At 37.3% G+C, this 13,630-nt stretch overlaps 1 protein-coding gene across 2 annotated transcripts in view; it reads right to left on the reverse strand.

Annotated features, from left to right (window-relative positions):
* The window catches only part of OSBPL3 (oxysterol binding protein like 3), an 85,580-nt gene that overhangs the window by 22,732 nt on the left and 49,218 nt on the right, over nt 1–13,630 (reverse strand). Inside the window, exons 8-14 of one of the 2 annotated variants that reach the window (XM_083856994.1) lie at nt 10,953–11,079; nt 10,016–10,119; nt 9,752–9,844; nt 8,976–9,132; nt 6,453–6,583; nt 3,632–3,739; nt 725–859 (exon numbers count right to left, since the gene is read on the reverse strand). In XM_083856994.1, the coding sequence (XP_083713120.1) occupies nt 725–859; nt 3,632–3,739; nt 6,453–6,583; nt 8,976–9,132; nt 9,752–9,844; nt 10,016–10,119; nt 10,953–11,079 (855 nt within the window). The remainder of the gene's footprint in view (nt 1–724; nt 860–3,631; nt 3,740–6,452; nt 6,584–8,975; nt 9,133–9,751; nt 9,845–10,015; nt 10,120–10,952; nt 11,080–13,630) is intronic. The other variant, XM_083856995.1, reaches the window with a different exon arrangement.

The raw sequence follows: 13,630 nt of genomic DNA on the forward strand, positions 1-13,630 counted from the left end.
CTGAGTGTGGGGTGGGGAAAAAAGGAAGATACATCACTCATTAAAATAACCCCCCAATGTGGAAATTATGCAGAAAAAATAAACCCACCGATGTGGAAATTATTTTCAGCTGCAGTTATTGTTTTAATATAATTGAATTTAAGCTGTGTTTCAGTACGATAGAAAAGTACTAGAAAATCCTAAGAAGACACAGTTGAGTTTGGAAGAGACTGCTATAATTGAAATCTTAACTTGAGTGGAGACATGCTACCTCCCCTAGGCTTCACAACACGAAGGCTTTCCTCATATTAAAAGCCAAGGTTTTTATGGAGCCCAAGAGAGGAAATAATGATCTAATAAATTTCAATATACATGACATCAGCCTCAAGGTACCTACAGGTACCACAAGGACAGGTATGAATGAGTGTTTTTGTGATGGAATTCCCTGGGCACCTGTATCAAGGCAGACTACAATGCAGTATCTGCATACGAGCTACTTAATTGCCATCTCTCTCACTGTGTATTTTGTATTTGAAGAAGTCTTATGACTTCTTCATAATTGCTACCTTTCATAGTGAAGAGACAATGACAAAAAATGAATATAAATGGCATATTAATTTCTAAATGTTTTGAAAATTTAAATTTTCTGGCAGTCTTCTGATGTACAGTTAGGACTAAGAAAGATTGCACATCAATAAGCAGATAAGAAAATACATCTGAGTGATGTCAATCTTCTTGCTCAGACCTCATTTTCTGAAGAACTAGCAGACAGTAGGACTTCCTGTGCATCAAAAAATTCAGTGAGAGAGTCAGCGATAGACAGTCTGCTTTCATTGGAGACCTGGTGAACCAGACCTCTGCCTTCTTCTCTTGAATTTTCCTGTTTAAAAGAAAAGAAGGTTTTGAGTGGGGAAGTACCACAAACAACATTCATGCATGCAATTCCACAGTCTCCTAACTTGAAGGGGTGTAAAATATTGGGAGAAGATTGCACATGTTCCTCTTCACAATTAATGTGAAATATAGCACATGTTTTGAGGTGGGATTTAAAACCAAAGTGAAAAAGACCAAAGAGGAGGAAAAAGAAGGAAAATAAAGCAATGCATATTGAGTAAATCACCTAAGGTGCTGCATATAAAAATGTTTTGATATTTGAATGACTTAGCCAGATATATCCAAGCGTATCATCAAAATGCCCACAAAAGAACAAAACTCCCATCTCTTTATATTACATCCTAGATTCACATTCCTTCCTGATCTCAGCAAATTACAGAATCTTTTTCTCCTCAAGCCTTGCTTAATGCAAAGCCTTCCATAGAGTAGTCTACAAAATTCAGAGGGGTAAAGCTGCTTTCTTTATAATAGTATGTTTTCCTAGCTCTTTTTCTTCACTAATTTACTGTGCTGTGGTTTGGAAACCATTCCTTCATATGAGATATCTCCATGTTACCCAAAACCAATATATTATTAAAGCCATGTAACAGGAATTGCTTTTGCTGCTGGAGGCACATTTGACTGCCACAGAGATCTTGACAGCCCCTCCCACAGAAGCTGTACAGGTCTTTGGTGTAAACAGAGCTCCAACAGATGGCCTGGCAAAGGTGGGGTGACCAGTGAGACTTTTCATTCTGTGGTGGCAGTAAAGAAGTTGGAGAAGCTTGTGTGCTACTGCTTTTCTGGATAACTCCATGAACATAAAGAAAATGAGCTATCCTGCCCCAAAGGAGTGTATTAGCTGCTCTCAAGATTTTCTGCAAATAAGCTTTACTACCTTATAACCATGACTTCCCTACCATAATATTGCAGGAATTGTAGTATTTTATTTTCAGAACAACATAATAAACAGTCTGACAAGCCCACAATCAAGCTGACACACCTTCTTTCAAAGCTTTTCTGTTGGTAGGTTTTGCTATCATATGGCATGTCACTTGGTACACCCTGATAATGGTGACATGGAAACAAAACAAACTGCTATACAAAAAACCCCCTCCTTTTACAGCAGGGATAAAAGAGAACCTCAACATTGTCCTTCCTGGAGGAAGGCAGTTACACTAGCCTACAAGTAAAAGAAAAATACCTTACACACATAAGCATTGCTACTGGGATTGTTTCCAATACTATTTTGAATCTGAGAAGGAAAGTGAGCAGGAAAGACTCATAAAAGAGCATCAGGTTTTTATATCTAACACATAAGCTTCAGTTTTTCTTGTTCTATATTCCCACTTTGGCATGATGAACTACAATTAAATTACCCAATAGACAAATGAAACTTTTCCCTTTTGCAAAGGCTTGAGATTCTATTTTATACTGCTTCAATTTTCACAGGTGTATCACAGCACCCCATGTATCATTTAGTGACAGGTTTTGTGCAGTGGCCTTGTATTCCTCAAAGCAGCACTACTGTATCACAATGCTCAGACAGTCTTAAAATGAAGCTTCTCCAGTATAAGTGATTTCATCCTTAAGTTCCATCCCAAGCCATGCCAGAGGGAATTTGTGAATGCAACCTCCAAAGGACCTTCTGAAAGCTATTTTTAACATGTGTGTCTCTTTGTGTGTATAGCACATAGCACAAGTTTCAGAAATAACTCATTGTCATTGCAAGGACCTCCACTAAAAAAAGAAAATAACTCCTGAAACTAAGTAACAATGCATAAATGCTTTTCTGGATAGTAGTTTAGGTACTATTCAAATTCTTGTGGGTTTTAAAGCAAAAGGCATGAGAATGATCAAGTACCTAAAGGAAAAAAAAGCCCAAAACTGAACAGCTAAATATGACCAAAACACAGCTCCACTAAAACAGAACTGAACAAGAAGTGAACAGATGGAATCTGTTCTAGAATGACTAAACTGTCTTTAAAAATAAAAGGAAATAATTAGTTACATAAAAGCCCCAGTGTTATATCCACTCAACTTCTAATAAAAGATTTATACTACAAGCACAGCAGAGGTTTCTGTATGAGTTAACATTTAGGAAAATCCATCAAAAATAACACACTTCTGGCTTCCCTCACTAACACCATTAACACCTACATCTCATGACCTATAATTACACCATATTCACATGCATTCTGCAGTGAGCCAAAAAACTGTCTGAACATCAGTGGCTAACTTGATGTAGAAAACTCCCTGGCTTCACACAAAGAAGACTAAATGGCTGAAAGGGCTCTTGTATGTCCCATTAATTTTGATCCTTTCATGGAAAGGTCTGAAAACTGTTCTAAACCTTACATGATGCATACTGGTAGCCAACATTCTGAGCTAACAGCACTTAGATGGGCAACAAAAGAACCGCAGAATTTAACAAGGGACTAAAAGGGCAAGGGAAACAGTGGCACAAGGGTGACGAGGTGGCAGCTCTGTACATGCTGAATGAGAAGCAGGCAGGAGGCGAGGGAGAACGCCAGGAACCAGTAGCAAAAAGCAATGGAAGATGTGCTCAGGAAACCTGCTCACAGGGAAAGTCTTTGAAATCAAATATCACACAATGCATCACCAGAAATGACTCACAACCAGGAAAGCAGACTGGCTTGGCTAACACACCACACCACAGGGGAGACACGGAGAACAGGACAAGAGGCAGCTGTGCAGCACTGTCTAGATGTAGGGGCTAGAGGAATGGACATCACTGAAAGAGGAAATCCATACCCACCTTCACCAAATCTGGGCTTGCTTTTGCATTAGATGCTGAATCAATGATCTTAGATTCGGCATGTATTCTGCGTAACCGGTCTTTAAGATCTGTGTTTTGTGCTATTGCCTGGAATATTTAACAAAAATATTGGGGATATAAAGTTCTCTCAACTAACTTGAACGTGGCTTTATTGTATAAAAAGGGGCAAAGACTATTTAAAGTGCAGTATAAAACACCACCACCACATAATTTTTTTTACTGGTTCAGCAAATCATTTATTATATATGCTTCAAACCTTACTCCTCATCTCTCAAACTAAAACTGTTTTTCCCAGTGTGAGGAAACAGAGACATAAGTGGAGGAAAAAAGTTAAAGATGGCAGGGATATTTTTCTTTTCAAGCTCCTTTCCTTCACCCCCATCTCCAACATAGCCTCTCTCAACATTAGTTCTTGCCACATCCAAAACCATTTGATTTTCCCATACTAACAGTTTCCTTTGCCTTCCAAATGAGAGGATAATAAGACATAAATTCACACAGGTAACAGGTACAATTTGTGTCCTATCAGATTATAATAGCAATGGTCAGAATAAAAAGCCTCTAATGCAAACTCATGTTTGTTACATGTTATTTATTTATTCTGGGTGCATCTGATAGACAGATGTCAATTAGAGTAGACTCGTAGGAAGAAAGCTCAACCCTACAATAAAAATGTCTCTGAAATAAAAGATTGTTTTACTAATTTTGGAGCAATGTTGAAGACTTACATCCCATTTTAGTGATCCGAATCAATACCAGGATGTGGAGAATCTTGCTGTTTACACATCCACTTTATCCCACAAATGCTTCTGCTTTTGGCAGTAATTTGTGTTGAAAATTCTCTTGGATGCAGGAAAGACAGTAAGATCAATGTGATGATGGAGGGGAGAAAATTTATTTCTGGCTTTACCTCTATGTGGTCTGAATTTGCCATAAAGGTATATATATCCCTAGTGTCAAATGCTCAGCACTGTGTTAAATCCTCAGCAGGCAAGTGCAAAATAGCTCTCCCGTAACAGCACATTACCATTTAAGTTATTTGCCACAAAATGTTTTCTTCTTCCTGCTGTCTTCTTCTTCTTCCCTCCCAAACCAGAAATATTGTATCTTTTCCCATTCTGGATTTCCTTTTCTTAGTATCCTTGACCTACACACATTCTATCTTAATGAGGGAGAAATAGAGGCAGATATGCTAGTTTTGTGGTGGTTTATCTACTTTAAATCTGTATGTATTTCTTCCACTGCCAGGCTGATGGGAGCAAGAGAGACTTATATTTGATAGCTTTTAACCTGTGAGTGATTTTTTTGCTCCTCCTGTACAGAAAGAAAACTAAAATGAACAATAAAAAATACTAAGCCAAAGTCATTAACATAAGACTCTCTCTTGGAAGGATGTCTAAAAAATATGTTAAGTTTATCATATTCATGCTTCCAAATTTCTTCAAAGGAAGCTCATTCCATTCTCCTACAGGATCTCTGCTGTATGGGGTGAGAAAATTTCTATTGGCATCAAGACATTAGAGATCTGCAGATTAAGAAGAGCCCTCAGAGGTGATTACCTTGCTGAAACAGCCAAAGCTCACAGATGACTTCTGGATGGGCTACAAGATTAATTAAGTATCAGATAAGACCAAAGGGAATTATTTTTAAAGGACACATACAGGATGAAGATGGACAACCAAATTTCACTGCCCAGAAAACAAACAAAGCTGAGTGTTCACTGAGTTCAACAATCTTACAACTGATTTTCTGATATAAAATGGTAGACAAATAACACTAGAAAAATAGAAGTCACTATTCAGATACCAGAAGTGGGACATCTGGAAGCCAAAAACAAAGAAGTGCATGTGAACAAGTACAGTTATGCAACAAGGCTTCAATTTTCTCTAAATATTGTGGAGACATGGCAGCCTCTATAGGTCCAGGCAAAGAGGCATGTCATACACTTAAAACTAAAACCACATGCAGCTTTTATTAAGCAAAGGGAAGTTTTCATAATGAAATTATTCTAAGATGATCTAGATCACATTGATCAGTGCCAGAGAGTCTCCCCTGCCTCTGATGTGGTGTTTGTAATAAGCACTGAAATTTTAAGGCCATGGTAATGATTACCCTCATTGCTCTGGAATCAGGTCAGTTTGGTTGACATTCTTAAACATGACCAGAAAAGTTCTGGTCTCAACCAACTACATAAAGCACACCAACCAAACCCCCACCTTTTTAAAGAGCACATTCTTTTGTCATTTAGAACTCTGCCCTAACAGCTCCATTTCTGCTTTTAGAGGACTGAGAGATAATTGAGGTTGGAAGTCAATATAAATAAGCTGTACTTGAATTTGCTTTGCAGTGTCTTGGTGCAGCATGGTGAAGCTCTAGTGCATTAGAAGGGACTGCATTCAGCCACTCCCACCTTTATTTTATGCCAAGTCATTCAGTGAATATTTGAGTGCTGTTCAGGTAAAGAAAAGGAAAAGGAAACCTGCAACCCATCAGAAATGAGTAGTAGCATGTTTAGAAAGAAAGCAGACTCATGGTCACAGAGCAGCCCTCTAATTCTTCATCTCAAAGGATACAGAAGAGTTCATACCTAAATCAATTGCCTATCAAACTACAATGATCTGGCAATACCTTTAACATTTAGCAAAGTCTTAAAAAACACAATCTATAATAACTTACTGTGAATAAATTCTGCAAATTTTAGCACACAGCTGACACTAAAGAAACAGAAAATAACTACTCTAAAATTTAAAAGTAGTATCTGATGACAATGAAGCTTGCTGAGGTTCAGCATGTCACTTACAGATGTTAAGGCATTCTTCAAGCCCACTATTTGTGCAGATGGAGATGACGATGCATCGTACTCCAGCATCTGCTTCAGCTTTTCTCTCTCTGTGGATATGGTGCTGAAAGCTGACCTCAAGGTGAAGTAAACTAGAACCATTCCATAAAAAGTGACAGTTAAGACAGCTGCTACCAATTGTATACACACCAATTACATAAAACTCCAATAAAGCATCATTTACAGTGACAGAAAAAAGAATTCAGGTTGAGAGATCCAGGGTGGGTTACTAAAAACAAGTAATTTTAATCAAGATTATAGGGTAGATTTTTTGTAGGAGACATGTTCATGGTGAAGGCTACTAGGTTGACTATATTAGCCATGGTCAAAATTACTCTGATTATTTGTGACAGATGGCAACAAAGCTAACTAACCACATCTGCTCTTCACTTGCTTTTGTTTCCCAATTAGCTTGAATCTTCAGATGGTCATGACTCTATTCCATATTCCTCTATAAATTCCAGTGGAGGAGAAGAAGAGACAAAAAAAAAAAAATCAAGTAGAAAAAAAAGTAATCAAAAAAGGGGCAGCTATAACACATACTGTGCCACAGCTATAGGGTTAGTAGTTTCCATATAGACAAGTCAACTGTGGTGTTGTGCTTTGTTATCTCTTCCTGTGACAGAGAAATTTCAGCTTGTTAGATGATTTAGTGACTCAAAGGGTCAGATCCTGAATGATGTGCATGTTATGCTGCTACTTCTGCTCCTTCCTGAGGCATTATCACCAGCACAATACATCTAAATCAGACAACAGATCATGCAGTTTTAAAATCACTACAGGGGATTTTATAGGGGGAATGCACTTTTAGAATTTTTTTCACCATTACAACATTGCATCTTCTCTTTAACAACAAGGAATAAAAATTTATTTGAGCAGTATTTGTCTGTATTGGTTTTCAACATTCATCTGACTGGAATATTAGAGGAGTTCTGAGGACCTAATCAAGCCCTGTAATATAGTCAAGACACTTGCCAATACAAAAATGAATCTATTTACAGGGAAGCAAAGATAGGAAATCTGAGCATGGATGCATGAAAAGGGCAAACAACAAGAAATTCCCAATAGTTCTCTCTCCTAATCATCCGCTCTGAGTTAACCTGAATCTTTATAATTTCACTGAGTAGTTATGTAACCTAATTTAGTCTTCTGAGAAATTAAGGTATATTCCAACACTACAAAGCATTTCCAAAGCTAATTCTTATACTAGCCAAAGAAATCTTTAACAGTACCACAGAGTGGAGAGGGAAATATATCCAATGTGATCTACTCTGTTAGGCTTTCTTTTATATGTAGATAACATGACCAGAATCTTCAGTGACCTTCAATGACATTTAGTATGTTGCATACTAAATTTACTTTTCAAGAATTATTACCTACTAAACTACTAATGTTACATTTTATTCAATTTCTATCAAAAAGATGGCACAAGATTTTTCTCCACTACTCTTTCTTGAAAGGGGTGTGCTATGAAGTAACTTTGGAGAAAAATTCTTTATCCTCTTAGTAAAATGATTCTGCAGTCAATGGAACAAAGTTAATTGTCCCTTCAAACGTGTGGATCAATCTAACCAAAATTTCTGTCGTGGACAATTCCAGTAAGATGATCATGAGTAGGTGATTTCTTTGCTCTGCTTAACAGCAACTTTTCCAACTGCATCCCACCCTCACTTCTTCTCATCTTTTGGAAAACATATGTCAGTTTTGACTATAATTGGCTTTATGAAGTTTACTACTTGCATATATTCCTTACATAACAGAATCAAGATACATCAGCACCAAAGGCGAACAGCAAGCAAGGAATGCTTATTGATACCATCAACCATTATCATGTGCCAAAGGGGACAAAGCCAATACTCCCAAAAGCCTTTCAGCTATAAATGCTTAAGTGCCTCCCCTCACCAAGATCACTTAAACAATAAAAATGTTTCTGGTGTGAGGGTGATGGAAGAAAGCTCTGCTAATGAAAAATGATTTTGAGGGAAGAAATATTTCTAGTCAAGCTCCCCCTCTGGCTGCTTTGCATGATTTACTCTTCTGTATTCACTAAAAATAGGTTACTACCATAGCAACCCTTGCATCACCAACAAATGTTGACTCTGAACTACAGTGAAGCACACAGAATATAGAAAGATAAATGTGCCCATATGCACAAATATGCGTGCAAACACAAGAGAGTACAGACTGCTGCATTTCAAGCAACTGATTTTAGGTATTTTACCTTTTGGCAACAAATAAAAAAATCTAGGCTTTTAGCACATAAACCTAGGAGCAGTTCACTATGAAATAAAAACCCTAAAAAGTGGTGATTAAGCCACCTTTTTCAAATTACTCAAGATCTCAACACTTGCAATTCCTCAAGGAAATTAAAGGAAGGGTGTTTTCTGCTTTTTCTAAACAATAAACAGGAAGCATTCTCAGAAGTCCTATCATTATCTAAACCGGGATGATAAAAAATCATTTATAAAAGACAATTTCATTTACCTTTATGTGCAACATGAAATAAGTCCTCTTGCATTTTAGTAAATTCTGATGATGTTTCAGAGCCATCAGAGTAATTTTTCTCCTCTACAAAATCTATTGTAGATAGGTTTGGATTGGAAGCATGCAGTCTCATAGGGGCAGAAAATACTGAAGGCACCTGTAAGTAGGATAGTGATGTTTTTATAAACTGTAAAGAAAATGTTGTTTTATTGTACCCACCCAGATTCCATGTTGGAGACACCAAAAATGAAAAAAAAATTACTGCCTATTATCAATAAGCTTTGAATGGATGACACCTGGCAAATGAAACCAGAAATATAACTTTGCACAAGGTGCCATAATGGGAGGTTGCCAAACTCAAAAAGCTAACTCCATTGAGAGCTGTTACATATGCTAGGTTATTTCACCCCACTTATAAATATCTAATCACACCGCCTCTGGATGCAAACGTGCACAAAAATATCTAGGGAATTTGCAAAAATATGTACTCATTAAAAAAAAAAAACCAAAAAAACAAAAAAACCCAAAAACTCAACAAATTAGAGAAGATTGAAAATGGGTAGAAAACATGGCCAGTGTCCAGAAGGTAACAGGACAGATTCTATTGCAGATATCAATGACAACACATTTATGTTTTGTCTGATATATTACCACTTAAAATGAGCTAACACAGGATGCTACTTAAAAATTATTCGTATTTCCTTAACAGGTCATGCCAAGAAGTGATCAATAACTAAGGCTTGGAGGAAGATGGGCCCTGGAAAGACTGAAGTTACCTGTAACATTCCTTTAGCCTCTTTCCCAACAACTCTGGATCGCCACCTCCTGTGTGTTCTCTTTTCCTTCTTTGGGCTTTCAAAAGGTCCAACCTTTTAACAACACAGAGGACAAAAACAGTAGAGACTGCCATAAATCTAACAACATTAGGAAACAACTTGATTCTTTAGGATTTGGGGTTATTTTTTGAATTTTTTTTTAAAAAATTGAATAATTTTTGAAATAGGGAAAATAGTTTTTGGTTTCGTTTTTAAACAACAAACCTGCATAGCATTTATCGCAGGCGCTGAGTATGTCCTGTGAAGAACATCCATGCTCTGCAACAACTGATTCATTTCCAGTAAATATGTGTGACAGTTGGAGAGGTCTGTTTGGAACAAGAGAATATTTTCAGTTGCCCTAAAGTAACAGACACACTGACAGTTTGCTTTCTTTGTAGGTTAGTCCTATTTTGATTGCAGCTAGCCTAAGTTATTCATTGACTAAAAGCATTAGACTGCTGGATAAAATGATTGTATCCTACAGTCAAGTTCAAATTCAAAATATTGAAATGCATCTATTTGGCATGTATGATGATCATGGTATCTTTTCCTAGCTGGATGCAGAAAAATGAGAAGAATGTGATAATTTCTGCAGTTTGAGATTTGCCAGAGCTCCTCATGGTGAGGGTAACAATGCCACAGGCATCAACACTGAATTCTGCATTCAGACTTAGAGGTAGGGCTCCTCTGCATTAGAGATGAAGCTCACTGGTAGGTAGAAATTTAACAAATAAATATCACATAGACACTGCCAATATGAGAAAGATCTTCATGCTCCTAGGAAAGTATCAAAGCAGAATGTGACTTTGAAGTACAAAGACTAGTGCTTTTTAAGTTACTAGGTTTTGGATGCTTCCCTTTTGCCAGCCTAAGAATGTTCAAATTTTACTACTGAACGTGATGTTCCCATATAAAAGAAAATGTACTGAAACGCATTGAGTTCCTTGAAGAGCTGCCCACAATTGTTACCCCCACATCCAAAATTACCAGTTCTTTTGCAAACAAGTGAGTAACCACTTAATCAACAACAACCTCTTTCCTTCCTCCAGTTTCAGAGAAAATTCTAACAGTAATGACTACTTAGTGTATTATACTCTCACTGTTAAGAAAAATTAGGAGAAATATTAGGCTACTTTCAAGTTTCTTCAAATATCATTACCTCTTGAGCATTTTTCCATGTCTTCAGAAGACTGTAGCCAAGATGAAATCCTGGACTCATTACTTGAAAAAGAAAATGACAAATTACCTCCAGTTGACGTTGAATTCTGTTTGGTCAAGCTGCCTGCCTGTTCCAAAGAAGAACAAGTGAATTATTAACACACAATATTTTAATGTTGTATGCACAAATTCTGACAACCAACAGTTGAGGACCATGATCATGGACAAAGACTGAAGGCATCAATTACACGGAGGGGAAAAATTGTATGATCTAGACTAGGCATATAGCCGTTGAGCACAATGCCATGATAACTAATGTAACTACTGTCCACAAGCAGTAGAAAAACTCAAGGAACCATGAAAATTTGCTGAAAACTAAACTTCGAGGAAGAGCAAAGTTCTGCATAAATTAAGTCAACTTAACACAGTCTTAAGCTGCGCCAAGGGAAAAATATAGGTTGGATATAAGGAATAAGTTTTTTACGGAAGAAGTGATCAAATACTGGAATAATCTGCCAGGGGAGGTGGTGGAGTCACCATCCCTGGATGTGTTTAAAAAAAACCTGGATGTGGCACTCAGTGCCATGGTTTAGTTGAGGTGTTAGGGCTGGGCTAGACTCAATTATCCTGAAGGTCTCTTCCAACCTAGTCATTCTGTGATTCAGTAAAACAAAGTACCATATCTTGGAACATTTGATCCTCTTAAGAGGATCAAATTCAGACATTCTGTTCCTCCCCCATGCTTCCCAAAGAAGCCTCAAAAGTAACTAAGATGTAACACACATTTGTTAAAGCTGGTTTTCAGTAAAGACAAGATATCATTTAAAATTTTGACACTAGATGTCATTAAAAATTTTATACAAGGTTGAATGACTTCAGCATGGATTTGGCTTGACAGGCCTTAATACAGCGATGGCCGTACACCTTATCTGGGTAAAGTCTACCCTTTGACAACACCTCAGTAAACATTTTCACACTTAGTTCAATTTCAGCAGTGCCTATCATCAAATGATTCAAGAGGTGATGGAAATTCTTCATAAAAGCTAACTGAGCAGTATAATTAAATAGCTTCCAATGGAAAGAATTTTTACCCAGTACCATTACCACTTGGCCTATAATGCTGTTTTCTTCTCTGATATAACTATATATAATAGCCATTCAAATACCTAATTATTTGTACATCTTACTAAACCTTTCATTTTCAAGAAAACCAAGGTCAGGAAGATGCACAAGTCACATGCTTTGTCAATATCTTGTTAATAACCAGTTTTAAACTGTTTCATCCTACTGCCATTACACAGACATTTCACTGGTTATGAGAAAAGCTGACTAATTTGTTTGGCTCTTCTCTGAAGCATACAATTTACAAACTTTGTTACCTCCTGCTCACCTTATATCAGAACTCCAGTAGTACTAATTTTAAAATATATTAATAAGAAACTTCATCTACATCTCAGTCAGGTGCAGCTTTCTTAGTTGGCCTTTTAAAATTTACAACATAACCACCAACCTGAGTTTCAGAATAAATAAAATGCATGATCCATGTGATGTCATTCAGTATTGTGTCAGTATGCAATAGCAGTAAGCATCAGTGAGCACACTTGTTTTTAAATTAATCAATGCAGCTTAGCTGGCTTATTCCTACATAAAGCTGTACAAGCTTTAGTCATATATTTAGACATATGTATACACACACACACACACACATATATCCAAATAATAATCTCAGCACCTTTAAAAGCACAAGTGAACTGAATTTAATGATGGGCAATAATATTGGCATTTTGTGAACCAATTCCACATTTATCTCTTCAGAAATTGGCCTCACTTAAACAAATTTTCCAGAACTCATATACATAAGTGACATGAGCATGAGGAAGGAAGGAAGTAGGGATTGCCAAGAAGCAGACAAGAAAGAGCTTGTGTAGCTCCAGTTTTCATAGTTTTGCTTTGAATCAGCACAGTTAAGCTTTAGAATCCAAGAATTCCACATAAACATGTGGAGAGATACCTACACCTGTCTCTCTCTCTCTCAACAATCATAAAAAGATGCAAAAACCAATCAGGTGTTGCTAAAAGCAAATAAAATGCAACTCAAAGTTCACTTGATATATATTTCTCAAAATAACCTAAGTGCTGGATTGATATCAACTAACACCAAGCTAAGGCTGGTGCAAATTGGCAGACTTCCATTTAGCTTGAGCACAGCTAAGGTGATTAACTCCAGCTTAAGAACTATCCCCTTCTATTTTTCACATGAAAATAAGTAGGGCTTCTTTGCAGTGCAAATCTGGATTAATAGTCTGAATTAAAGTCTTTCATGCCAAAGAAGAAATGTCTAGTTTCCTGACAGTAAGCATAGATTTTAGATATGCTGGTCACATAGGTTTCTTTGGTTTGGGTTTTTTTTTGGGTTTTTTTGAGGGCACCAGCATAAACATACCATGGATTTTGCAATGTTCCACTTCTGCCCTTGATATTCTTCCCCACGTCTATCCCTGCTGTCTTTCGGGAGAAAATAACTAAATGGCCACAGGAGATTTGCCATTCCCTTGCAGGCAGTGCCTCAGGAGAGCAGGCTGTCAGAGCAGGGAGCTGCTGGCACACGCAATGCGTGCAGACAGCTCTGTGCAGGGTGGCCTTGTTACCGCAGGGTGAGTTATTGTTCCTTCAGCTGCC

Source organism: Zosterops lateralis (assembly GCF_965231275.1).
Source record: "Zosterops lateralis genome assembly, chromosome: 1".
Taxonomy (NCBI): Eukaryota; Metazoa; Chordata; class Aves; order Passeriformes; family Zosteropidae; genus Zosterops; species Zosterops lateralis.